Source organism: Microtus oregoni, unplaced genomic scaffold (assembly GCF_018167655.1).
Source record: "Microtus oregoni isolate MIOR12 unplaced genomic scaffold, Mior012 000179F_ref0000403, whole genome shotgun sequence".
In the NCBI taxonomy this organism is placed as follows: domain Eukaryota; kingdom Metazoa; phylum Chordata; class Mammalia; order Rodentia; family Cricetidae; genus Microtus; species Microtus oregoni.
Window position 1 is genome coordinate 265,233 of NW_024544837.1, and position 26,489 is coordinate 291,721.

Consider the following 26,489-nt stretch of genomic DNA (forward strand, 5'->3'; position numbering starts at 1 on the left):
TAGTCCTTCAATTCACTTCCTCCTCCTGTGCAGAATGTCTTCTGATACTTTCTTTCCAATTGGTGTTTATTCTGAGCTTCCAAATGAGGGACCAGCAGGAAACTCTATGCATTCCTAGAGAGCAAAATTGGGAAGTTAGGGCAAGTCCTGGAGCAAAATGACAAGGGTGGCATGTCAATCAGAGGAATTACTTGAAGAACTGTGCTCCAGGATAAAGTTGGGGAACCCTTGCATCAGCACCTGCCGTAGATAAATCCCACATCTTTTTAGGCCCCACCCTCCTTGTCCAATTCTGTGGTTTTAGGAATGTCCTGGAGGAGGTTGCAAATCCACTCAACTTATTTATTCGTGTCTTTCGGGGTGCTGTGGAAAGCAGCGCTTATCATTTCTTATCCTGGAACGAAACAATGTTACTAATTGGTCTATTCTTGGTGTTGTCAAAACAGATGTTTTTCCTTTTGTTGGTTTCCAGGGTTGTTGGTTGGTTGGTTTGCTGTTTTGTCGTCGTTTATTGTTGTTTGTATGTTTGAGGCAGGGATTTACTGTACAGTTCAGGATGGCCTTGAACTTGTGATCCTAAGATGGTACTGGTATAGAAACACGGGGAAATTATGGGGATTTGAAAAGGGAAAGGAAGCTCTCACCTCAGAGTCTGATTGATGCCTTCTTCCTCATCAGCTAATAAGTAAATATTATAGCATGATTAACATTTACTGTAAAGGCTGGTAACATAAACATATGCATGTCCTTTCCCAAGGAATCTCCTAAGACTCTCAAGCAAATTATTTACAATGAACACTTGGTCTTCCTGCATCCTGGAGAGCTTATCAATGGTAATTAGACAAGTTCCCCTCAGAACTACCAGAGATCTTATGTAAGACTTTTCTTTTTAAAAAGTAGTAATAGATCCAGAGTGGTGGCATGTGCCTTTAGTTCCACCACTCAGGAGACAGAGGCAGGCAGATCTCTGAGTTCAAGGCCAGCCTAGCCTACAGAGTGAGTCCCAGGACAGCCAGAGCTGTTACACAGAGAAACCCTGTCTTGAGGGGGAAAAAAGCCAAACAAAAGTGGGCTGAAGAGATGGCTCAGAGGTTAAGAGCCCTGGATGCTCTTCCAGAAGACTCACATGGCGGCTCACAACTGTCTACAATTCCAGTTCCAGGGACCGAGCCCCCTCACACAGACACACATATAGGCAAAACACCAATGCACATAAAATAAGAAAATTTTAAAAACAAAAACAAAGCAGTAGTGCTTGTTATGCCCATACGAGGTGTGGCTGGGTGTGAGTACTTGTATCAGAAGGGAACTGCAGTGTTGGTTCTCTTCCACCTTTCTGTGTTTTCAGGGGTTGAACTCGGGGCATTAGGCTTGATGGCAAGCACCCTTACCCTCAGAACCATTCTAATGTGTGGACTCCAAACATTTAGTTTGCCCTCAAGATCTTTTGAAATTTGTCTTCCCCATCTCTTCTCACCCCCTCTTTTGCCCACACCCCTTCATTCCTCTCTCTAGTGACTTTTTGATTCCTGGAACTTCCCTAATCTCTCCTGTCTCAGAGCTTCACACATGCTGTCCCTCTAACTAGCATGCTCTTCTCCCACGCTCCACTGAGTGTACTCTTCAAATCCAGTTTCAGACATTTTCCTCACAAGTGACTTTTCTTCACTAGATTAGATTACCTGGTACTCATATTGTTGCAATTTCCTTCCTAGTGTAGAGATTTTAATTGCACACCTGTTGTCTGTCTCCCCCAGTAGACAGTAGGCTCTACAGAGGCCCACTTTGCTCACTCTCGTGTGTCTGGTACTTATATATCCTGGTACTAGTGCCAAGCACATGATAAGCATTTAGCAAACACTGTTTCCACTGATCAGTTTCCTTTACCTTTCTCCCTCCTCCCCTGTGGATGTCCTAGTTATCCACCCAAGCTGGGCTCAGTGCCACCAGAAAACATCTGAAAGTTGAGACAATGAGAAAGGGACCCATCGGTGCTGCCCTCTGTCCCTCAGCCCCTAGAGATACCCCTCAAAGGGCAGGAATCTTAGTTGTCTGTGTCCTGAGAGGAAACCACACTGCACAGTGTGAAATTGTCTCACTTCCTCTTCCACAGCACCAAGCCTAAGTAGTATGCTGAGCTGGTGAAGAAGGAATGAAACTTGATTATAACCAATGTGGAGACTGCCCACCATTCTGTCCCTGTACCAGTCTGTCCCTGGGAGATACTAGTGTGTGTGTGTGTGTGTGTGTGTGTGTGTGTGTGTGTCTGGGAGCAGGGGCGGTGTATTTGGGAGAGCAGAGAATAACCTGTGGGATTTAGTTCTCTCCTTCTACCATGTGGATCACAGGGATCGAACTCAGATTGTCCAGTGTTTAAACACCTTTACCTACTGAGCAATGTCTCTGGCCCCATTTGTTGTTGTTTGCTTGTTTTTGGACAGCATATCATGTAGTTTAGGCTTAGACTCCTGATCCTCCTGTCCCCACTTCCCAAGCGCTGGGATTATAGACCTCTGACACTTTCTCCAGCTTTTGGTTTGTATGTTTGTTTTTCGAGACAGGGTTTCTCCGTGTAATAGTACTGGCTGTCCTGGAACTCACTTTGTAGACCAGGCTGGCCTCAAACTCACTGAGATCCACTTACTTCTGCTTCCCAAGTACTGGGATTAAAGGCGTGCATTACCACATCCTGGCCCTACCTCCAGCTTTAGAAAAATTGATCACCAACAGATTCCAAGGAGCTATGAGCTAAGAAAGGGAGATATATGTTTTTCAATATTGCTACTGGACTCAGGTTTATTGAGTTGGCAATTAAAAGCCAACATTCCTGGGGCAAGAGAGATGACTTAGGGGGGCTGGAGAGATGGCTCAGTAGTTAAGAGCACTGACTGCTCTTCCAGAGGACCTGAGTTCAATTCCCAGCAACCACGGGGTGGCTCACAACCATTTGTAATAGAATCTAATGACCTCTTCTGGCATGCAGAGCACTCATACAGAAAATATAAATAAATTAAAAAAATTATCCAGGAGGTGGTGGCACAAGTTCCAGGACAGGCTCCAAAACTACAGAGAAACCCTGTCTCGAGAGAAAGAAAAAAAGATGACTTAGTTGCTAAGAGCACTGACTGCTGATTCAGAAGATCTGGATTTCATTCCCAGAACCCACATGGCAGCTCACAAATCTGTAACTCCAGTACTACGGAACGAGCCAATGCCCTCTTCTGGCTTCCTTTGGTACACATGTGGTTCATGGACATACATACAAGCAAAACATCCATACACAGGAAGGAAGATCAGAAGTTCAAGATCATTCTCACCTCTCTATATGGAGTTCAAGGCCAGTCTGGGCTACAGAAGAACCTGTCCCAAAGATAGGAAGACAATTATAAGATAAGGGCGGGGGAGAAGGCCCAGTTCGTAAAGTGCTGTCAACACAAACATGAGTTCAGAGCCTTAGCAGCTGTGTAAAAGACCGGCTATGAAGGTGTATCTGTAGTCCTCGCGCTGGGAAAGCAGAACCAGAAGATCCTGGGAGCTCATTGACCCCTAGCCTAGGCCACTAGGAAGCTATAGGTTCAGTGAGAGACCCTGCCTTGAAAGCTAAAGTGGAGAATGACAGAGGACGACAGCTTATTTTCAACATCAACCTCTGCCCTCCACACCTGTATGAATTAACATGGGCTTCCGCATACACATGTTCTTACAAGCAATAGATTAAAAAATATGATAAAACATGAAAACCTTGGCTTTGCATATGGTGAACAAACCCTCTCCCACCGGTATACCAGTCCTTATGATTCTTAGACAAACGTACCATCTCCTTATAAGTCAAACATTATTCCACTTTTAATTTGATTAAAAAATTTTGAGACAGGGTCTCGCATAGCCCAGCTGGCCTCAAGCTGTTTATGCTGAGGATGCCCTTCAATGCCTGATGTTCCCACCCCTACCTCCTAAGTACTGAAATTACAGGCAGGTGCCGCGCGGTGGTGGCGCACGCCTTTAATCCCAGCACCCGGGAGGCGGAGGCAGGTGGATCTCTGTGAGTTCGAGGCCAGCCTGGTCTACAAGAGCTAGTTCCAGGACAGGAACCAAAAGCTACGGAGAAACCCTGTCTCAAAAAATCCAAAAAAAAAAAAAAAAACCAAAACAGGCAGGTAACATCCCAAATGGCTCTACTTGTAATCAAAGAAGAAGATCAGCAAATCATTGGCCAGTGGTTTAATGTTATGTTAAACCCGTCAGAGGCCCTGTGTTCTAGAAGTAAAAGAGGACTTACTTAACTCTTTTTGTTACTTTTGTTGTTGTTGTTGTTGTTTTTAGAGACAGGATTTCTCTGGGTATCTCTGTCTGTCCTGGAACTCACTCCATAGACCAGGCTGGCCTTGAACTCACAGATATCTGGCTGCTTCTGCCCCCCAAGTGCTGGGATTAAAGACACGTACCACCACCACCCAACTGGCTTACTGAACTCTTAGAAGTCTTCATTTGTCTTCTTTTAATTCCTTTTTTGGGGACTACCTAACCTTGCAGTTTAAGATGGGAAAAGAGAACCGAAAGCAATGTTTGCCAAAGAACATTCTTAACCCATTAGGGGATTTTAGTCAAAGGTGATGGTGACGTTTACAGCAAAGTTGGTGGGAGACTGGTAATACATTGCTCAGCTGCAAGCCTTCCAAACTAATTATATATATTTTTCAGTAGTGGGAATGGGACCCAGGGTCTTGGACATGTTGGACAAATTCTCTGTTATTGAGTTATATTGCTAACTAATTTTTTAAAACTGATTTCATAGGGTATGGTGGCTCACATCTGTAATCCCAGCACTTCATAAACTGAGGCAGAAAAATTACTAGTTCAAGGCCAGCCTGAGTTTCAGGTCTTCCTCAGCTACAAACTCAGACCCTGTTGAAAGAAAAAGAAAAGAAGGAAGGAAGGGGCTGGCAGCGGGGAGAGATAAAAAGAAAATTATTTTGAAACAAGTGTCTCACTAAATTGCCTAGGCTAGCCTTGAATTCATGAGTAGTTAAGGTTCTTTCTTTCTTTCTTTCTTTCTTTCTTTCAGATGAGGCATCATAAAGGCCCAATAATCAGCCTCCAGTAGTATGTAGGCTAAAGATGATCTTGAATACCTGATCTTCTTGCCTCTGTATCAGGGTCCCAGACCTTAGTACAACTAACTCCATGACAGAAGTACCATTCGTGCTATAAAACCCAGCACATAGGTGGCACAACCTGCCCAAAGTAAGACAAACGCTTAATCTACCAAAGCCATCATTCTGAGAAAGTCTCTAAATGTGCTAATATTGCTTTTTGGCTTCTGTGGTTCTGTTTCTAGCTAACTGTTCTTGTTAACTGAAGTGTGTCAACCCAGAACATGGTTTTTGTGCTTAAAAGCTCACCCTGAGAAAGACTTGGGGCTACACTGAGATCCCAAACACCCAGTGTAGTCAGACACCAGCCAACCAGCTACGAAAGACTTTCTGTTGGCTTATTGCCGTGTCTGAGCCGTCTTCTCTGGTGACTACCCCCATACACCTCTACTTCCAGATTTCTACTGTTACAGGTATGTACCATTAAACACAGCTCCAATTAGCTATTTTATTAAATTTCTTGATATACTAGGACATTGTCTAAGACATTAAACTTGCTAGGTAAGTGCTCTGCCACTGAGCTATTGCCCCAGTCCCCACTCCTCTTTCTTTCAAGATAAGGTTTCATTGTAGCCCAGGTTGGTCTAGAACTCAATTTATGTATCTCAGGCTGGCCTTAAACTTTCAATCCTCGTGCATCAGACTCCTGAGTCAAGATTATAGTTTGTGCCAACAAGACTTTCAAATTAGTGATTGTTAAAGTCAATTAAAAGCAAGCGAAGATGCTGAAGAGATGGTTCATTAATTGAAGGCAAGTACTGTTCTTGACGAGAACTCATGTTGGACAACCTATAATGGCCTGCAATTCCAGCTCTATGAAGAGTTGATACCTTTGGTCCCCTGTGGACACCAGCACTAGCTAGGCAGTGGTAGCACACGCCTTTAGTCCCAGTACTCAGGAGGCAGAGGCAGGCAGATCTCTGTGAGTTCGAGGCCAGCCTGGTCTACAAAGCTAGTTGCAGGACAGGCTCCCAAAAGCTACACAGAAAAACCTGTCTCGAAAAACAAAAACAAAACAAAACAAAAGTTTAAAGCAAGTGAAGCTAAAAGATTTATTGGCTACAATATCTCAATCATAAAAGGAGAATTCTTGGAAAGGGTTTAAACAGTATGTAGCTTAACAAGAATGAGAGCAGCTGCTGTCTCAGTTTGAACTCTCAGCAGGTACTGGCAGGAAGCCGAGTGTGGTGGTGCACATCTTTAATCCCAGCACCCAGGAGGCAGATGAAGGTGGTTCTCTGAACTCTAGGCCAGCCAGAGCTACATACGGAGACCCCGTCTCAAAATAAACAACAAAAACTCTACAAAGAGATGGGAAGCCGAGTTAGACATGGTAGTAGGGAGGGAGGGAGGGAGAGAGAAAGAGAGAGAGAGAGAGAGAGAGAGAGAGAGAGGATATCCCTGAATAGCACAGTATACGCTGTCCTTCAAGAGTCAGACCAGCAAGAGGAGTAGTGGTGGGAGACTCTAGGTTCCCCAGGCACTCCGGTTTCCTTTACAGATCATTTTCTTGTGTGTGGGTGGATAGCAGGGATGGGGGCATTCTGTCTCAACAATCACATTTTTTTCTTTCTTCTGCAAATGATGCTCGGTGGAAGTGATTCTGAATCTGGTTTCTCTGGCAGTGACAATGGAAGTGCTTCCTGAACTCCTGCATCTAATTCTTTTTTTAAATTCTATGTGCTACTTACTGTTTTGCCTGCATGTGTGTCTGTGCACCATGTGTGTGTGTGGTCCTGCGGAAGCCAGAAGGTGTCAGAACCCCTGAAACTGGAGTAACAGTCTGTTATGAGCTGCCATGTGGATGCTGAGAACAGAGTCTGGGTTCTCTGCAAGAGCAATGTTATTATTGTGGAACTGTCTCTTTATCCCTGTGTCTAACTCTCTCTCTCTCTGGCTCTTTTGAGACAGTCTCACTATGTAGCCCAAGCTAGCTTGGAAATCATAGAGATCTGCCTGCCTTTGCCTCCTAACTGCTGACCATGTGCCACTCCTGTTCTGATTCTTTTTTTTTTTAAATATTTATTTATTATGTATACAATATTCTTTCTACGTGTATGCCTACAGGCCAGAAGGGGGCACCAGATCTCACTACAGCCACCGCGTGGTTGCTGGGAACTGAACTCAGGACCTCCGGAAGAGCAGTCAATGCTCTTAACCGCTGAGCCATCTCTCCAGCCTCCTGTTCTAATTCTTAGCCCAGCAAGTTAGTATGGCTTGGGGAACAGGGGTGAGGGAAGGAGACCGTACTCCAGTTAGGAGGCATTTGAGCTGCCAAGCACCTGATGTTTGTGCTTTGTATTTTCCTAATTAGTATGTGAGAAAGCTTCCTTTGAAATACAGTTTGATTTATATAAACAAGAGGACTCCAGGAGGAGTTGATAGCCACACCCAGGAAAGAAAGTTTGAGAAATGGCTCCCCTTTCCTTGGATTTATGTGGTAGAAACTATGCAAATCAGCTCCCCCATCCCACGTGTATAAGGGAGAGTCAGGTCTGAGGGGTCTCAGAGCTGGCACAGAACACACCCAGACACCAAACTCTCAGCACAAAGAGATTTATTTATCCTGGAGCAGACAACCAGGGGGCTCCCTCAGTCCAAGAGCAGAAGGTATCTCTGCAGAAGTGGTTTTTAAGGAGAAAAAGGAGAAGTCTGTGCTAATGTAAGTTGGTAAGTCCTGATTGGACATTATAGTCAGTGAAGCCAAATAATGAATTTTGGTTGCTGGACCTCGATTTTTGATAGTTGGGACTCGGTGGTCAGTCTCAGGAATGAGTTAGGGGTAAGGACCTTGGAGGCTTTAAGAATGTCATCTGTTGCCGAGCGGTGGTGGTGCATGCCTTTAATCCCAGCACTCGGGAGGCAGAGGCAGGCAGATCTCTGTGAGTTCGAGGCCAGCCTGGTCTAGAAAAGCTAGTTCCAGGACAGGAACCAAAAGCTACGGAGAAACCCTGTCTCGAAAATTAAAAAAAAAAAAAAAAAGAATGTCATCTGTTGATTTAGCAAGGGAGTGGGAAGGGGAATTGGCAGGACCTGCCTGCCAGTGCTGTGTTTGCAATGTTTGGGGCTGTTCGAGAGCCCTCCCAGGTCTGTAACGACTCTCGCATGTTCCCAGGAGCTTTGACAGCTGTGACTCTGGGTCTCCAGCTGGCTGCTCTCCTGCTAGGCTGCTAAGGAGGTTTGGATGCCAGAGACTTTCTACAGAGGATATGACAAGATGACTTCACAGCAGAAGTCCATCCCCAGCCTCTCCTGTGCAGGGTTCCTGGTGCCTTCCCCTCCCGCCAAAGCTTATGAGCACCTCAGACTTAGGAGGGCTGGGTTCTGGAGACACCTAGGATGGGAGGGTCAGTGGAACACAGAGCACTGACGACTTTACAATCTCCTCTGATAAAGCTGGCAAATCTCTCTTACTATCCTCATTCTACAGAGTAAAAAAATGGAAGTCTGGAGGAGTGAGTGAAGGGGGTGCGAGAGATCTTCATCCCCATCATATTCATAGTTTCATCGCGCCAATAACCTTCTAACTACTGGGTACTCAGAGGAAAACCTGAAGTGCTCATGAGAACATGTGAACTCATCGCCTTTCCATTTTGCTCTCTCTCTCTCTCTCTCTCTCTCTCTCTCTCCCTTTGTCCTGCATGTTGACCCTTTTTGCTATTGTGTAAAATGTAGGCACAAGTTCCAGCATTAGCGGATCTTGCTAGTTCTTTCTTCTGCCAGGAACACTCTTCACTTTTCCTAAAATCTCTCCTTCTTATTGGGGCTTACCCAAATGACCTGTTTCTGATAGGGTCTCAGCATGTACCTCAGGCTGATCCCGAACTCAAGACAATGCTGCCTCGGTTTCCCAAGTACTGGAATTAAAGGAGTGTGCTACTACGTCTGGTTATTTATTGCCTTTAGACACACCGTTAAAATTTATTTAATTACTTCCCTTCTCTAGACTAGAAACCCTGAAAAAGCACAAAAGTGGTGTTATCTTGTTCTCTGGTGTATCCTTGGAACAGCCTGTGATACTTAGCGAGTTCTCAGTACTTTCGTACAGATAAAAGGAGTTGGAAGACAGGAACGTTTGGACCAAGGATTAGGAACAATACTTTTGGGCAACAGGGGATCCTGACTGCAGAAGGAGGTGGTGGACTCTGTGAACTACATTTCCCGTGAAGCTCTGTGCGCAGAGCAGCGGAGGCTGCTGGGAAGGGCTTACATGCCTGGAGCCGGGTCTCCGGCGGCTAGGATGGCGAGTCAGCGAGGTGAGCCGTTGCCCGGTGCTGATTACCTTGTGGGTGGTCGCGTCCTGGGGACTAATCCTGTCAGGACCTTGCAGGTCGCGACCATTCCCGTGGATGCCGGGCAGAGGAGGGGATCTGGAGTGGGGATTTCTACCGGGGGTCGAAGAGACTAGTGCCCCTGGGTGCGTTTGGATCACTCCGGGACTGACTGAGTGCAGAGACGAGTAGTTAGTTCCTTTTCCCTTCTCATCAACTGAACTCAATTCTTCCCCGTGGCAGACAAGATCCGTATCTGCCCGTCTGACAGATGGGAACATCGAGAACTGCAGAAGAGAGGGGTGTCATCCCACAACTCAAAGACTCTTGTGTGACTGCCCTCAGTTAGAATCCCCCTCTCGTTCCTGGTTTCCCAGCACTAGGGTCAGGTCTGAAGAGTAGAGCGGAAGCTGATCTTAGTCTGTGTCCCCAGTGTTCCCACTTTCCTGTGTGGTGCAGCAATATGCCTGGGGGAAGATGGGCTCCAACAGCGAAGTGGCATGCCTGCTGGCTAGCAGCGACCCACTGGCCCAGATCTCAGAGGACAAGCCTTATGCAGAGGTAAGACCCCAGCTGCATGCACATCAGTCCCCTCTACCCTAAGTGAGACCCAAGGGGCTGAGACAAGCCATATGGAGAGTTGGGACGAATCTCTGCAGCCCATAAAAGGTGTTCTCTTGGTTCTCGGACCAGTCAGTGCACAAAGAGAGCTGAGACCACAGTTATCACAGAACTGGGGAGCTGAGGCAGGAGGATCTATCTGCCTGGTCTCTGTATCAAGTCTCAGTCTCAGGAAGATAAGACGACTGTGATTTTTTTTTTTTTTTCTGAGACAGGGTTTCTCTATGTAGTCCTGGCTGTCCTGGAAAGCACTCTGTGGGCTAAGCTGGCCTTGAACTCAGAGATCGCCTGCCTCTGCCTGTCTGCCTCTGCTTTCCTAGTGCTGGGACTAAATAAAGGCGTGCACTATCATGCCCAGCATCTGGGATTTTTTACACCCTAGTGTTACCCTTCTTTCCAGAACAGCTCTCAGCACTTACTGAGTCTTCATTTGTTTTGATTTTTGTTTTTTTTTTTTGAAACTGTCTCAGGGTGCCTAAGCTGGCCTCAAACTTGGTGTGGAGTTGAGAATGACTTCGAACTCCCAATCCCCCTGCCTCTACATCCTAAGTGTCTGGATTACAGACATACAACACCACTCCTAGCCAAAAATAAATGTTTAACTTCGATTAACTTTTCTCTTTAAAATTTATTTTTATAAAAAGTTATTTTTATTATTTTTAATCATGTATAGGTGTGTATGTCTGCATTTGGGTAGGCGCATGTGAGTGCAGGTGCCTGTGGAGGCCAAGAGCATTGGATCTCCTGGAGGTTGTGAGCCCTACTTGATGTGGGTTCTGGAAACCTACGGGTGGATGCTTTGGAAGAGCGGCAAGATCTATTAACCGTTGTGCCATTTCTCCACCTCCCTAATTTTTTTCTTTTTTATTAACCTTAAATTCATTCCTTTATTGAGAAGGGAAGGGGCAAAGCATAGGGGAGTTTTGCCTTTTGAGACTGAAATAAACGAATGTTAACCCTCCACAGAGCTGCCGTTGAGACTCCTGCCTTCAGAGACATTCAGGTGTCACTCTCCCCATTGGACATATGTGAGGCCCCGGGTTTGATCCCCAGAACCTAGAAACCACCATACTGATACATGCCTCATACATACAAGGTGTCAGCTGCTTCCTTCTTTCTCAACTTTCCTATCCTTCTAGCTGTGGATGGGGACGCATCCCCGGGGAGATGCCAGGATCCTTGACAACCGTATTTCCCAGAAGACATTAGGCCAGTGGATTGCCGACAACCAGGACTGCTTAGGCCCAAAGGTCAAAGACACCTTTAATGGCAAGCTGCCCTTCCTCTTCAAAGTGCTCTCCGTGGAAACAGCCTTGTCTATCCAGGCACACCCTAACAAGGTAGAGGAGCAGAGGGTGCAGAGGTCGGGGGAAGACGGTTTTGGTGGGCCTACCCGTAGATTTTACTGCTGCGTTCACCCTGCCCGTACTAGGCTCTAGCTCAGGGCTAAATCCAAGCCTTACTAATCCAGTTTGGCTGCTCAGGGGCAGATGCTGGTGACACATACAGAAGCTGTGTCTAAGCGGACAGCTGACTGGCCTATGCCAAGAGAGCTCCTCCAAGTTCATCCTTGGCTTGCCCTCCCCCAGCCTAGGTCTGTTCATATTTGCCATTTCCCCACCTGGCTGGCTTGGAGAGTTCAATACCTGAATTCCAGGACGGGCAGGCACCCCAGCTGTTGCTTTAGCTACACCCTGCTGTGTAATTTTCTTAAAACAAGACCCAACCTAGTTTGAGCAGTCTGTATAAACTCTTAATACTTATTTATTTTTATTTTATGTGTATGAGTGTTTTGCCTGCATGTAGGCCTGTGTACTACATGAATATAGTGTGCAGGGAGACCAGAAGAGGGCATTGGGTCCTCTGAGATTGAAGTTATAGATATTCATGAGCTACCATGTGGGTACTGGGAATTGAACTGAGGTCTTCTGGAAGAGCAACCAGTACCCTTAACCACTGAGCTATAGCTCCAACACAACCCCCTTTTTTTTTTTTTTTTTTGGTTTTTCGAGACAGGGTTTCTCTGTGGCTTTGGAGCCTGTCCTGGAACTAGCTCTGTAGACCAGGCTGGTCTCGAACTCACGGAGATCCGCCTGCCTCTGCCTCCCGAGTGCTGGGATTAAAGGTGTGCGCCACCACCGCTTGGCTCACAACCCCTTTTTTTTAAAAAACAAAAAACTTTTTTTTGTTTGTTTGTTTGTTTGTGATTTGAAACAGTGTTTTTCTGTGTAGCCCTGGATCTCTCTCAGAGGTCCTCTTGGCTCTGCCTCCCTAGTGCTGGGACTAAAGGTGTGTGCCACCACTGCCTGACTTTTTTTTTTTTAATTTTTAAAGATTATTTGATTTCATGTGTATGAGTGTTTGCCTCCATGTATGTAAGTACACCACATGCATGCTTGGTGCCTTTGGAAGTAAGAGGGCATCAGATTCCTGGAACTGGAGATTCAAATGGTTGTGAGCCACTATGTGGGTGCTAGGGAAGGAACCCCAGTCCTCTGCCAGAGCACCAAGCGCTCTTAACTACTGAGCCATCTCTCCAGTCCCTAATTTTGGAGTTTTTGAAGACGGGTCTTGTGAAGCCCCAGCTGGCTTTAAGCTCAGCATGCAGCTGAGGGTGACCTAACACTCTAGACACTCCTAGCTTTGCCTCTCCAAAAATCATTTACCCAAGTCACACAGTTCATGCCTGTTGTTTGGAGTTCCTGAGCCACAGGCCAGGTCTCGTAAGTCTATCCCAGCTCTCCCCTGGATTTGTTTGGCCCATTTCTGTACCCTGGGTTGACTGAACCCCTAGTTTCTGCATGCTGCCTTGGCTGGGTTCATTGTCATCTGGCAGCTGGGGCAGGTGGGCAGCAGGGGCTGCAGAGACCATAATCCTGCTGGTGAAAGCTGGTTCCCGACCGTCCTCCTCCGCTTGTCACCCACAGGAGCTGGCACAGAAACTGCACCTCCAGGCTCCGCAGCACTACCCGGATAACAACCACAAGCCTGAAATGGCCATCGCCCTCACCTCCTTCCAGGGCTTGTGTGGTTTCCGGCCAGTGGAGGAGATTGTGACCTTCCTGAAGAGTAAGGCTGGGCAGGAATGCTGAGGACATGCGTACCGGCTCTGGGATGAACCTGGACCAAAGGAGAAACAGAGACAGAGAGCACAGGCTTATTATCATAGGAGCTAAATGGATTTTGGCCTCATGAGGCAGTTTTGGGGGGCAGTGGGCTAAATAGTGAAACCAGGGGCTGAGGGCTAGGGGTGGACACACGTTTCCAAGGCGGGGTTTCTGTAGCATCGCCAGGGCTTTGGTTAGGGATGTGGTGGGAGGCCCTCACTTCTCAGTGTTTTGTCTTATCATTTCTCTTACATCCCCTTGCCCTGGCCATCCTGCAGAGGTGCCTGAGTTCCAGTCCCTGATTGGAGAGGAGGCCACAGCACAGCTGAAGCAGAGCGTGAGTGGGGATCCTGGGGCTGTGGCCGCTGCTCTGAGGAATTGCTTCTCCCACCTGATGAAGAGTGAGAAGAAGGTGGTGGTGGAGCAGCTTAACCTGTTGGTGAAGCGCATCTCCCAGCAAGGTGGGTGTGGCGGAGGCCTGGGTGGGTGCAATATCCTACCCCGGACTCCTGAGAGAGGCATAGATGAGGCCATGGATACAGGGTTCCTAGCCCCGTTCCTCAAGTGGAACCTAAAAGGGGCCAAACTTAGATGGGCGCTAAGATCAGCTGCTACCATTCCTTTCCCAGCCTTTGTGGAGTGAGGCCCCGGGTTGAGTGCTACCTTCTAACAGGTTTCTCCAGGTGGCTGAAAGTGCCCTGGCCTAGCGGATTCTACCAATGCCCTACCCAGGCACTTCCAGATTCTTCCCAGCCCTCCAGCTGCTTCCTGGGGGACAGACTAGCATTTGGGGGACTGGGGATCAGGAAAGGACCAAGGAGCTCATTCTGCTCTAGAGGACTTAAGCTTTGTGCTTTTAATGATTAATTCTTCCTTAAAGCCCTCCTTGTGCTAACAGGATTCAGGAAATGACCGTGGTGGGTGTGGTTGTGTTACTGTTGGCCTGAGGAGTCAACAGACACTGAGAAAGCAGCCAGGCTGATAGAGTCAGGAGCGTCCATGGCACTTGTTGAGGTCCTAGCTCCTCTTCTGATAGGCCAGCTCCTTTTCCAGGCCGCCACAGAACCTGCTTCTGGGTCAGTCTTTCCCTAAGTCCCTGCTGTGTTACCTTTGCGCCGCAGCCAGAGCTTCCCTGAGCATAGCCTCTGGTTTTGTGCTGTGGTTCTGAGGGTCTGATCTGCTCACATGCTCTTGGAGAACCCTGACCTGACCTTTCTTCTGACACCCAGGTATGCAGTGACCCCTTAGCGTCATGTGCTCACCTGTTAAAACTGGGTTCTCTAGGCCAGAGACCTTCATGTTTGCCCCAGTGTTCATCAGAACAGCCATTGATCAAGTCTCTGTGTGAAGACGAAGCCAACCTCCCTCTGGGAACCCTGCTTTCTTTATTGTGGGTCCTGCACACCCTGAATACAGTCCTCTCTCCTTTGCATGCTGAGGAAACTCAGCTCACTCTGCCTCTGCACCTGCCCTTCCAAAAACCTCCCTCATGTTTGTAGCCCAGGCTGAGCTCATCTTCCCTTGGTCAGTCTCCAGGGTACATTTTGGCCCACAGTACATTGTGCCTTGTGCTCTCTGCCATCCCAGTTCGCCTAAGATGGGCAGATTTCCTGAGACATGGGACTTTCAGCGCTAACAAAGGGAAAGTCCTTGGCCAATAGGGAGTTTGGCACTCTTCATGAAGGTTCGGGGTTATCCATTGATCTAAAATAGATTTTGTGCTCAAGAGCAGTGAGTGGTCCCTAACCAGGAGACTTTTTGAGGGGGCAATTGTCTGGAGATGTTTTTATCAAAATCTGAACTGGAGATACTAGTGGTATCTGTGTTTTAAGTATTTCTCATACAATTTTATCTCCCACCTCTCTTTGAAACAAGGTTTCTCATAACCAAAGCCAGCCTTAGACTCATTAGATACATTCTGACACTCCTGCTCCTACTTCTCGGGTGGTGCTGGGATTACAGGCACGCGTTGTCATGTTGTGTTCTTGTGAAGCCAGGACCAAGCCTAGGGCTTCATGCATGCTGGGTAAGCAAGCACCCTACCAACTGAGCTGCGTCCCTAGCCTTTACCATGTGAGACAGGGTCAGACTCAGCAGTCCAGGCTGTGTTAGTGAAGGCCCAGACTACCCTTCACTCATGGTGATTCTTCTGCTTTGGTGCTAGGATGATGGCTGTGCACCACAATGCCCACCCAGCTGCTGTAGCCAGGCTAGGCATGCAGATGGTTGAGGCGAGAGATGGCATTTTTGTGAGCAGAAAGGCCAAGGATGACTGAATATCAAAGATGAGGGATGTTTAGGAGAGGCCCGGGGCAGGGAATGTTCCTAAGACTCCCTCATCAGGGTGAAGCCATGACTACCACGTGTGTCTTAGTGGCCTTGGGATGCTCTGTGATCCTCAGTATCTGCCGGAAACAGCATGGACGACATTTGTGGGAAGCTCTTGCTGCAGCTGCACCAGCAGTACCCAGGTGACATCGGATGTTTCGCCATTTACTTCCTGAACCTGCTCAACTTGAAGCCGGGGGAAGCCATGTTTCTGGAGGCCAATGTGCCCCATGCCTACCTGAAGGGAGGTGAGCCCCATTTCAGTCATATGCTCCACTGCCATCCCCTGTGGACCTTGTTTCTTTGTGTGGATGGAAGAGAGGATGGTTGGTGAGGCCTTCTGTAAGCACAGGCCAGCCTCTGACACCAAGGGTGGTTGAGCCAATGTGGATGGTGGCTGCCAGCTTAAAATGTGCTAGCAGCCACAAGTTCTGGTGTTAAGTCCCTTTGATGAGTGTGGAAATCAGCTTGAGCCAAGCCACACTAGACAAAGCTGCTGTTCTCTGTCCTCTCACTCATGTTTGCACACCAACTCTATCTGCCTGGAGATTTTCACACTCACGATGGGTGATGGGTGATGCATCAGAGGATGTCACTTGTGTGGGAGTGCGGGCACCCATGTACCATAGGGCACATGTGGAGGTCAGAGGGCAGCCTGGCGGCTACAGCTGATCTTCATTCTATTTTGTTTGAGGGTCTTTTTTAATTTTTTTTCTGCCACATACTCCAATCCAGCTCGCTTGTGAACTTCAGAGGATTCTCCTATCTCCCCATAGGAATGCTGGGATTACAAGTATTTGTACTACACACCTTTTTGTTTGTTTGTTTTATTTTGTTTTTCAAAACAGGGTTTGCCTGTAACTTTGAAGCCTGTCCTGGAACTAGCTCTTATAGACCAGGCTGGTCTCGAACTCATATAGATTCTCCTGCCTCTGCCTCCTGAGTGCTGGGGTTAAGGGCGTGTGCCACCACTGCCCAGCTCTACCACCGTTTTTTAAAGATTTTATTTACTGGGGCTGGAGAGATGGCTCAGTGGTTAAGAGCATTGCCTGCTCTTCCAAAGGTCCTGAGTTCAATTCCCAGCAACCACATGGTGGCTCACAACCATCTGTAATGAGGTCTGGTGCCCTCTTCTGGCCTGCAGACATATACACGGACAGAATTTGTATACATAATAAATAAATAAATATTTTTTTTAAAAAAAGATTTTATTTATTTATTTTATGTATACAAGTGCTCTATCTAAATGTATGTCTTTATTCCAGAAGAGGGCATTAGATCACACCATAGATGATATGAGCCACCATGCAGTTGCTGGGAATCTAACTCAGGACCTCTAGAAGAACAGCCAGTGCTCTTAAGCACTGAGCCATCTCTTCAGCCCCATACTATACACCAGTTTTAATATGTGGCTTTGGCATTTGAACTCAGGTCCTCATGTTTGAATGGCAAGTGGTTTTACCCACTTTGACCACCCTCTTTGTTGCTCTTCTTATTTTGAGACAGGGTCTCACTCTGTAGCCCAGGCTGGCCTCAAACTCGTGGCAGCCCTTCTACTTCATTCAGCCTTGCGAGTGCTGTGATTATAGGCATAAGCCACCAGGTCTAACTGGTGTCCCATCTGACTGTTGACAGCTTATCCACTCAAAGGATTCTGTTGCAGAAGTGTAAGAGAAGTCATGTTAACATAAGGGTTAACATAATTTTGATGCCTATTACCTTCATCATATTCTCCTACAATTCTCTTCACACATTTTTACCTAATTTATAGGGCATGCATCTCGCCTAAGTTAGGAGGCCCAGCCCTGGAGAGCCCCTCTTAGCACATGACATTTATCTGTCCTCAGACTGTGTGGAGTGCATGGCATGTTCAGACAATACTGTGCGTGCTGGCCTGACGCCCAAATTCATTGATGTGCCAACCCTGTGTGAAATGCTCAACTACACACCTAGCCCCAGCAAGGACAGGCTGTTTGCCCCAACACGGAGTCAAGATGACCCCTATCTCTCTATCTATGACCCCCCTGTGCCGGACTTCACTGTTATGAAGATGGAGGTGAGTACGTGGGCCAGGTGGGTATCCTTTGTGTAGCATGTCAAACCTACAGGGGTATACTTGGGGCTGGATTTCCTATCAAGCCACCTAGTATGGGCAGCCACAGAGGCCATCTACTTCTCTGCCAGGGACCAGATGTGGGTCTCCATGGTGACGAGAGCTGCCCTTGAGGTGCTCTGAAACCCAGGGGCAGAGTGTAAACTCTTGTATCACTTCTCTCTACCAGGTCCCTGGCTCTGTCACTGAATACAAGGTCTTGGCAGTAGACTCTGCCAGCATTCTTCTCATGGTCCAAGGGACAGTGACAGCTACCACACCTACAGTTCAAGCAGAAATCCCTTTGCAGCGTGGTGGAGTGCTCTTCATTGGGGCCAATGAGAGTGTCTCGCTGAAGCTTACCGTGCCCAAGGATCTGCTCATCTTCCGGGCCTGCTGTCTGTTGTAGAGGACAGTCTTCTACCCTCTCTGCCTGTCACCATATCCTGGCCAGCTCCAACCCCGGCCCCTGTTGTGACTCTTTGGTGCATGCTGGAATGGTAGAGTAGTGAGTGTGGCTTTAGTGACTCCAGAGCATGCCCAGGTTGACCATCTCCAGGATTAGGGGTCTGTGTGAAGACTGAGACCTACCACTCCACGGTACTCTTGACACTCCTTACTACCTCTGAGTCAGATGTGTCCATTCAGGAGGCAACAGCTGTGTCCCAGCTAAGGCATTAGGCTAACAAAACATGCATGACTCAGCATTAGGTCAGCATCTGAGTGACAGGTGAGGCGATGTCTTAAGAACAGGCTTCTTGCCCTGGGACTGCCTGCTCTCTCAGCTGCAGAGAGGGAAGGGGCAGGCCAGCAGACTAATGCTCTTACTCCCTCCAGCTCTGTCAAAGTAATTAAAGATCACTTGTGTTGAGGATACAGACTAAAGAGCAGTCAGACTTCGGTATTCCGGCCCCTGATGTGGGCGGAAAGAGTTCTCTGATGTTGTCCAATTTTGGTTTTAATTCTGCTTCATACAACTTCCTGGGGGTGGGCAGGCTGGATTCCAGAACTCTTTTATAGGAAGGGGGAGGAGAGGAAGCCAGCCTCGCCTCAGCTGCACAGCTTGCAGGCAGGCTGTGGCCGTGCTTCTAGTGAACCTGTTTGGAGATTTTCTTGCCATGTTGCAAAGGTAGGTTTTGAAGTCGTGCTTCTGTCTCGGCTGTATTACGGCTTCTGGTGTGTGCACATGCTTATGTATGTGCACGTGTAGCTCAATGTTATTCCTCAAGAGTCAGCCACCTTTTTTCCTTTTTTTTTTTTTTTTTTTGAGACAAAGAGTTTCTCACTGGAACACACTAGTTCAGTTAGGCTGACTAGCTAGAAAGCCTCAGTGAGCCTCGTGGCTCAGCCTCCCCAGAACTGGGATTACAGGTATATGCCACTACCACCGTTGGCTTCTTATTTGGATGCTTGTGGTAGAGAGGTTAGGGATCCAAACTCAGGTTCTCATGTTTGCACAGTAATCTCTTTACCAACTGACCCACCCCTAGTCCCTTTTAGGTATTTTTGAGGTTCTCATTTAGCTCAGGCTAGTGTTATGTATTGGGGGCTAGAGAGATGACTCAGCAGTTAAAAGTATTTACAGAGAACCCAGGTTTGGTTCCCAGCTCCCATGTGAGTTCCAGGATAGCAAGAGCTACACAGACAAGTAAGTCCTCCCCCCACCCCCCCAAAAAACCCCAATGCAACACAATACAGACCAACTGCCATGATTGCATTTATTATAACAGGCTGTAGAAGTATAAGCCAAGAGGTCTGTAGAGCAGTGGTCTGTAAACATCAGATGGATGCACTCCTTCCCAGGACTGCCTCCTGCAGGACACCCAGGCCTCTGAATCTGGGCACCAGTGTGCCTTTATTGGTATTCCTTTCGTCTAGCCCCTAACAACGGACCATTTCTACCTCTCCCAACTGAACATTATCGCCTGCAACACATCCCTGAGCTTCTGCCACAAAGTAATGCTTTGTCATGTAAGACCACCCAGCTCTACACTTCCCTTCCAGGAGCTGGTCCGGCCAAGTATCTCAATGTTGATCACAGCAAGAACTACCCCAGAGGGTGTGGTTTGGGGGTTGCCGAATGTCCAAACTACTCTGTCTTAACCAAATCCCAACAGAAATAGGGCTCCACATCTAAGTTCCACAACCATTTGTAGCCCTCACAGCCATCCCATCAAGTCTTTGTCTCTGCTGCACTACATCTATTCCCTTCCCACAAGTGCTTCATTTCTGCAGTTACAGAAGGCCTCGATACGGTCTGTTCCCTCCCTGCAGGCTTTACATAAGGTGCTCAGAATGTGAGATGCCTGCGTTGGGTTGCAGAGTCCCACTGCAGCACACAAGCAGCCACTATAACCCAGTCCCAAGAGCCAAGCAGATGGCCTCTAGTTTCGCCCCCATCTTCCCTCCTGGGATGCTGCTGGACAGCTGAGTAAAAAGCACCCAGACTTGGTACACTCTTCAGTCTTCAGTGGCCTGAGAAAAGCCTGTCAGGTACTAGCAGGCTTGTGGCCAAGTACAGGGAAGGCCTTCTCTTTTGATCTTATCCTTTATGCTACCACTTGTAGAATGTCTACAAGGGCCCATCATTCCTTATAAACCTCTAGTAGCCACTGGATATGACAGTCACACGTGTGCCCAACTCCTAATTCTGACTGTTGTGCCCTTTGTACTGGGAACCCTGTCCACTCCAAGTCTCACCATACACCTGGGTTAAGGTAAAAGGTAGGGAAGAGGGTCCTGGAAAACTGAGTTTCCAGAAAGGCTTGGTATCACAAGAGAAATTATCCCTGTGTTGGCTATGCTCACCCACAGGTTTGCTGTGCTCCATGCCCTCACCCCCCAGTGTGGGACTTGAACCCAGACATTGCACATGCTAGGCAATCTGCTAGAGCTGTTGCTCCAGCCTGCGAGCCTGTGCTGGGGCAGAGGAATGTGCCGTAGGAATAAACCTTGTTAGAAGAGGGAAGTCCCCCTTGCACTGCAAATTGATCTATCTCAAGTGAGGTCCAGGAGACTTAGGTCTCCTCCCCATCCTGTCTGAACATTTCCATGTAGGCCAAAGCCACATAGCTACGCCAGGACATTATTCTCACTCAAAAGCTTAAAAAGCTAAACCCAGGAAGGCACTTACTGCCCAGCAGCTCCCTCTGCCGGTAATCACAAAACTGCAGGTTTCTGGTGCCAGCCACAGGAGCCAGTCCAACTAATAATTCAAAAAAAACAAAAATAAAACAGAAAAACTAATCAAGGAACTACAGATAAATGAACATACACAATGCAGTTTCCTTTTAACCAGGTTAGGGCTGATCAGTTACTAAACACATTCAGGCAGCAGGACCAGTAGGATGTTTCAAGTTCAGAGGTTCAGAAAGCCACAATCCTGCATCATCATTAAGCTATATTCCTTGCCGTAACTAGACAGATGTAACCTGAAGTAACAACCCACTTAGTGCTTTCTTCAAGGTCAAACCTGTTAACTGACCTTAGAGCAGGAGCAAGAAAAACAGAATTTCCTGACTTGGTCTCAGTTATATTCTTTCAGATGCCTATTGCAAGCCATAAAGTGCTGTTTTCTGCCTCCCACCATACCACCCACCAGAGCCTGGGCAGGGGAGCTCTTTCTTTCCCTTCTCAGAACACCCTGACAAACACCAGTCAGAACGTCTGCAAATGGGTTCTCAGCAATCCTTGTCAGTAGCATAAGAACCACAGAAAGTCTCTACTCCTGCCCTTACTGACATAGTTTCCTGAAACTGTCCAACAGAGAACTGCAGACTTTCACCTGTCGCCTATGACCCAGGCGGGGGCTTCTGACAGGAGAAGCACTAGGTGAGGACTTGCCTGTAGGTCAGCGGCCTACCCAGAAGGTAGGCCCAGTGCACCGAGCTGTGAGAAGCCATTAGGGTTCTGTAGGCCTCATGATAAGCAGGGCCCGTCCTGGAGGGTTATGGCTACTGGAGGGTACAGGAAGAATCCCCAAGGCAGCACCAGCAGCAAGAACATGAGGAAGAGGCAATAGGCTTAGGGGGAATGAGGTCCAGGTCCTCATCATCTGGAATCTCATCCAGGTGATATCCATCCTGCAGCAGCTGCCGGCTCACATCCTGGTTCACCTGCTAAAGGAAGAGGAGAGAACTATAAACCAGGATGCAAAGCATGCAGAGCGGCTGCCCAAAGGCAGGTCCCTGTCACCACTCCTGAGCTTCCTGTCCCTGCTCCACTAGCCCCAGGCCAACTCCACATCCTGGATTACAAAGGAAGCATCACTTATGTCAAGCTGTGCATTTCCAGCAGCAAACTCCCTAGAGGGTTATTGAAAATTATCCAGGCTTCACATTAAAAAATCACTGTACTGAGCCGAGTAGTGGTGGCACCTGCCTTTAATCCCAGCCAGGGAGGCAGAGGCAGCAGGCAGATGGATCTCAGTGAGTTTGATGCCAGCCTGGTCTACAGGGCAAGATCCAGGACAGTCAGGGTTGTTATACAGAGAAACCTTGTCTCAAAGTCTCAAAAAACAAACACCCCAAAACCACTATACGGACTTTTCCCATGGGAAACCCAGATATCCCTGTCAAGATTAAATACTGTGCTGTCCTGTGTGGTGGCTCATGCCTTTGGTTCCAGCTCTTGGGAGACAGAGGCAGGCAGATCTGTGAGTTCAAGGCCTGCCTGTCTACAAGTGAGTTCTAGGACAACCGGGTCACATAGAGAGGAAACTATCTCCAATAAATAAATAAAAAGGAAGGGAAAATAAATATGGGGCTGATAACAGAAAAATGGGCTTGAGTATTAAAGGTATATGCGGTACAGTGGAAAGGGGTAGGGAGCAACTCTGTCTGCACTGCCAGTTCCTATTACCTTCTCTGCTGGCAGAGCTGCTAAGTCCAACAGTCAGCCTGATTTCACCAGGGTACGGCAGGCAAAATGTCAATCAAGCTAGGAAAATTTAAGACTTGGAATTCTTGGTGGAGTTTTCTTAGTTTTTTTTTTTGTTTTTTTTTTTTTTGAGACAAGGTTTTTTTGTGTAGCTCTGGTTATACTGGAACTCACTCTGTAGACCAGGCTGGTCTCGAACTCACAGAGATCCACCTGCCTCTGCCTCTCCAAGTGCTGGGATTAAAGGCGTGCACCACCACCACTTGACAAATTTTCTTTTTTTCTTTTTTTTTTAATATTTATTATTTATTATGTATACAATATTCTGTCTGTGTGTATGCCTGCAGGCCAGAAGAGGGCACCAGACCTCATTACAGATGGTTGTGAGCCACCATGTGGTTGCTGGGAATTGAACTCAGGACCTTTGGAAGAGCAGGCAATGCTCTTAACCGCTGAGCCATCTCTCCAGCCCCGACAAATTTTCTTAATTTTAATAATTTTAGTGTCTAGACATATAAGGAGGGTACGCTGTGTAAACTGCAAAAATTAAGAAATTAGCCAAAGATTCCTTGGAGAATAAGGAAGAAAGACCTAGTACAGTCATGTTCCCACTCCGGCTTCTTTGTGCTTGTACCGGCATATGCTATCCTATGCGCCAGTTATGCACGGCTGAGACTTTCCTGACCCTGTGTTTATCCCTGGGACAATCATTCTTGAGAGATGTCTAAAAGACCAGCCCAGGAGGTGTGCTCAGAACTGCCCAGAGACGAACTAAAGAAAGCAGGCTCAGGCCGGGCGGTGGTGGCGCACGCCTTTAATCCCAGCACTCGGGAGGCAGAGGCAGGCGGATCTCCGTGAGTTCGAGACCAGCCTGGTCTACAGAGCTAGTTCCAGGACAGGCTCCAAAGCCACAGAGAAACCCTGTCTCAAAAAACCAAAAAAAAAAAAAAAAGAAAGCAGGCTCAGTGGAAGATGGGTAAGGGAGGGTTGACTGCTGACCTGGTGATAGGGTGACTTGAGTTACTGTGTGACATTGGAAGGCAGACCTATGACCAGTGGGTCCGGGCTGCAAGAAACAGGAAGACCTACAAGCTAACTAAAGAAGGAGTTGTATGTTTGCTGGGGGAGGGCAGCAAGCAATGCTTTTTGGATGTAATGAGTACCCAATCACAGGAAGCATCCCAGCACACAGAAGCTAGTAAACACTTAGCTGGAATTTATCAAGAGGGTTTCTAGATTATGGACTCTTGAGATCACGTCTAGCCCTGAGGCTATAGAGTCTCCTGAATTTTCAACAGCTCTCCTCTTAAGACACCAGCTATCTCTGCTAAGGGAAGAGGGCATAGTGGAAGATTAGAGAACAGACTAGAACCTAGCACAGCGCTGTGACGCTGCTTGCAGCCTAGCACTGCACAGACAGGCGCTCTGGACTTGCCTCTGCAGAGGAATACCCGGAGGAGTATCTGGATTCCAGCTCCCCATCACTAGGAGAAGAGGAAGACAATCAGTTCAGGGGACATCTATGGAGCACAGCTACAAATGGCAAGGAGGACATGCAAAGGGGCTGAAGGACTTGTGAAGCAAAGACCGCACACCATAGAGCTCAAGCCCAGAGTCTCCAGTGAGTACCGATGGCTCTACTCCCTCAGTTGACTTCAGCAGAAACAGTCATTCTCACTAATGTGCGGGCACCATAAGACAGGGTGACCCTTCCAGCCATGCCATCCCTGGAAGGGACAGCACTCAGAAGAGAAAGCCCGGAATGTGCATGAAGGGCACTGGAGGAGATAGGCAACAGGCAAGGGCACCAAGCAATCTGCAGTGCTATCCAAATCACTCCCCGGCAGTTTCCAAGGAAACTACTCACCTGTCAGAGTCAAGGGACACCAGGTTTTCATCTGGACTCTGGCTAAGAGCAGTATAGCCCTTGTTAAACTTCACTGACCTGGGGAGAGATGGGGAGGGGAAGAAAGCACAGGCATTTCACAGGGAAGACCATTCCAGACTTCCCTCTACCCAGCCACAGCCATCACAGCCTAATGCTCTATGCAGGTGGCTCTGGCTCCTCAATTTATGTGCTAACCCACTCTACTCCACTGATAGCTCCTAAGAAAAATATATCTCCCTCCTTTGAAGAAGGTAAAGCAGTTTTTCTCCACCTTATTTAACCAGAGAAGCTCAGGCAAATCCCTTGACAATTGAGTTTCAACATTCAGCTGCAAACAGCCATACTATGTGAGGTCTTATTAGCTCCGAGAGCGTCCCATTCTATAAAAACAAAACAAGCACAAAACCCAAAACACTGCACAGGTCATTCTCATCTCCGCTCCTGGGACTTCAGCCACCATCTCTTCCCTTAATGAATTATCCTACTTATGCACTGATGGAACTCCCTATTTCAAAGCCTATTGCATGATACTAGCACGGTCTTAAAGAAGAGTAGAGGTAGTTCCAGTCCCCATTCTTAAGGTGAACCTGTCAGCAGACTAGCTAACTCAACCCTAAACTTCAGCGCCCTGTTTCCGGGGCAGGGGGCTTTTAAAGGCCTTCTTTGGAAGCTTCTGTCAAAGAGGATGTGAAGCCCACTGAGACCTTTTTCCTGAAGAATCGGGGCGGTTCGGTAAGGCCCCCAGCATGCCCTTTCTCCGTAGAACGGCCTTGGCCAGGTCCCGGTGCTTCTCTGGAAGTCAAAAGGTCCTGGATCAGCCGGGTCTTCCCTATTCTGCTGCTCCCCGGGGTCTCAGCGGCGGGAGAGGGCTGGACTTTATACCCCTTCCCCTCTGGGGACTAGATCATGGGACTTTGGGGCCCAACCCTTGGCCACAGCAGCCCGCTTCGGCAGAGACCCTCATGCATCCAGGCGCACTCACGAAGCTTAGCCTGAATGGAAGGTGCGCGCGTCACCATGTATGGTCCCCGTTTCTCCATAGCGGCCGGCGGGCGTTCCCCGAGCCGGAGGGCCGCGCCGCCGCTCCGTCCGGAGGACAGTCCTGCAGCTCTTGCCGCGCCGTCTGGGGCCGCGCCAGGCCTGGGTCCCTGGGTGGACATCCGCACAGCGTGCCCCTGGAGCTCTGAGGCCGCCATGGCCCGCCCCGCCCCGCCAGCGGCCAGGCCGGCGTGGGAAGAACGAACTGCGGGGCGTGCACTCCTTTAGTAAGATGGTGGCACACCGGCTCGGGCTTCTCTTGGCGCCTTCCCCCGCGGCCTGCAGTGGGGCGAGCATCAAGGTTCCGCCCCGACTGTCAGGAGCGGGGCAGCCCAGGTCCTGCCTTCCAGGTACTCTGAAACCCGAAGTTTATTTAAGCTTGTTGATGTGGAAGATTTTAATTCAGTCAGTAGTCTAATTAACTGACATTTATATATGGCGGTAGGTGTGTGCCTCGAGTGCCTCTTTCGCCTCTCCTTTAGGGGTAATACAGGAGGGATCGGACTGAAATGAAGGGGCAACAGCACCCTTCTCTAGAAAAGGGGTCAGGGTCCGTTGAGGGATATTTGATCACATTGTGAACCCCGAGTTTGCATTAATTAAATAAAAACCTTGGGTCAAGAGGCAGAACCAGCAACTAGTAGATAGGAAGTAGTTATAGTTAGAGGGAGTCAGGAAAACGAATAGAGAAGCACACAGGAAGTAGAGAGTAACGGTCTATTTTAGCCACAGAGTCTATTTTGCTTGGTCACCAGCTAAGGAGGAAGGCCAGCTGGCAAATTTTTACCCCAGCATCTGACTTCCTAGTCTTTATTGGTAAAATAGAAGGGTAAAGACTTAGTTAAAAACTACATTTGGTTGCAGTGGCAGAGGTGGTTCTGGTGGACCTCGGCCTGAACAGCGAGTCCTGTCAGTAGCTGAAGCAGTAGTAGATTCAGGAGCAGCCGCTGTACCAACGATAAAGTAAGGTTTGGTACAATCACACGACAGAAATCACACCAGGGGCTGAAAAACTGAGAAGTCATCAGATTTGGTGAGACACCTGGGAAGTCCTTAAGGACTTAAACAATTTTTAAAGATACAATCTTTCCCGCATTAATGATGGACAATATA

The 26,489-nt window shown here is 48.0% G+C and overlaps 2 protein-coding genes across 4 annotated transcripts; one reads left to right on the forward strand and one right to left on the reverse strand.

Moving 5' to 3' along the window:
* Positions 1-9,344: 9,344 nt before the first annotated feature.
* On the forward strand, positions 9,345-18,469 carry Mpi (mannose phosphate isomerase). The gene is made up of 8 exons (XM_041647463.1): positions 9,345-9,409; positions 9,858-9,985; positions 11,185-11,385; positions 12,973-13,114; positions 13,431-13,613; positions 15,555-15,728; positions 17,328-17,536; positions 17,763-18,469. Exons 1-8 carry the CDS (start codon positions 9,364-9,366, stop codon positions 17,979-17,981), a joined length of 1,302 nt encoding a protein of 433 aa, XP_041503397.1. The 5' UTR covers positions 9,345-9,363; the 3' UTR covers positions 17,982-18,469.
* Positions 18,470-19,276: 807 nt separating this feature from the next.
* Fam219b (family with sequence similarity 219 member B) lies at positions 19,277-25,614 on the reverse strand. Of its 3 annotated transcripts, none has more exons than XM_041647470.1 (5): positions 25,321-25,614; positions 25,043-25,130; positions 24,318-24,395; positions 23,886-23,934; positions 19,277-21,687 (listed from the first exon to the last, which is right to left on the reverse strand). In XM_041647470.1, the coding sequence occupies exons 1-5, from the start codon at positions 25,532-25,534 to the stop codon at positions 21,526-21,528; spliced, it is 591 nt and encodes a 196-aa protein (XP_041503404.1). In that variant the 5' UTR covers positions 25,535-25,614; the 3' UTR covers positions 19,277-21,525. The 3 variants fall into 3 exon arrangements, with proteins under 3 accessions (XP_041503404.1, XP_041503403.1, XP_041503405.1); XM_041647469.1 differs by having other exon boundaries at positions 19,277-21,690; XM_041647471.1 differs by lacking the exon at positions 23,886-23,934 and having other exon boundaries at positions 21,558-21,690.
* Positions 25,615-26,489: the final 875 nt, after the last annotated feature.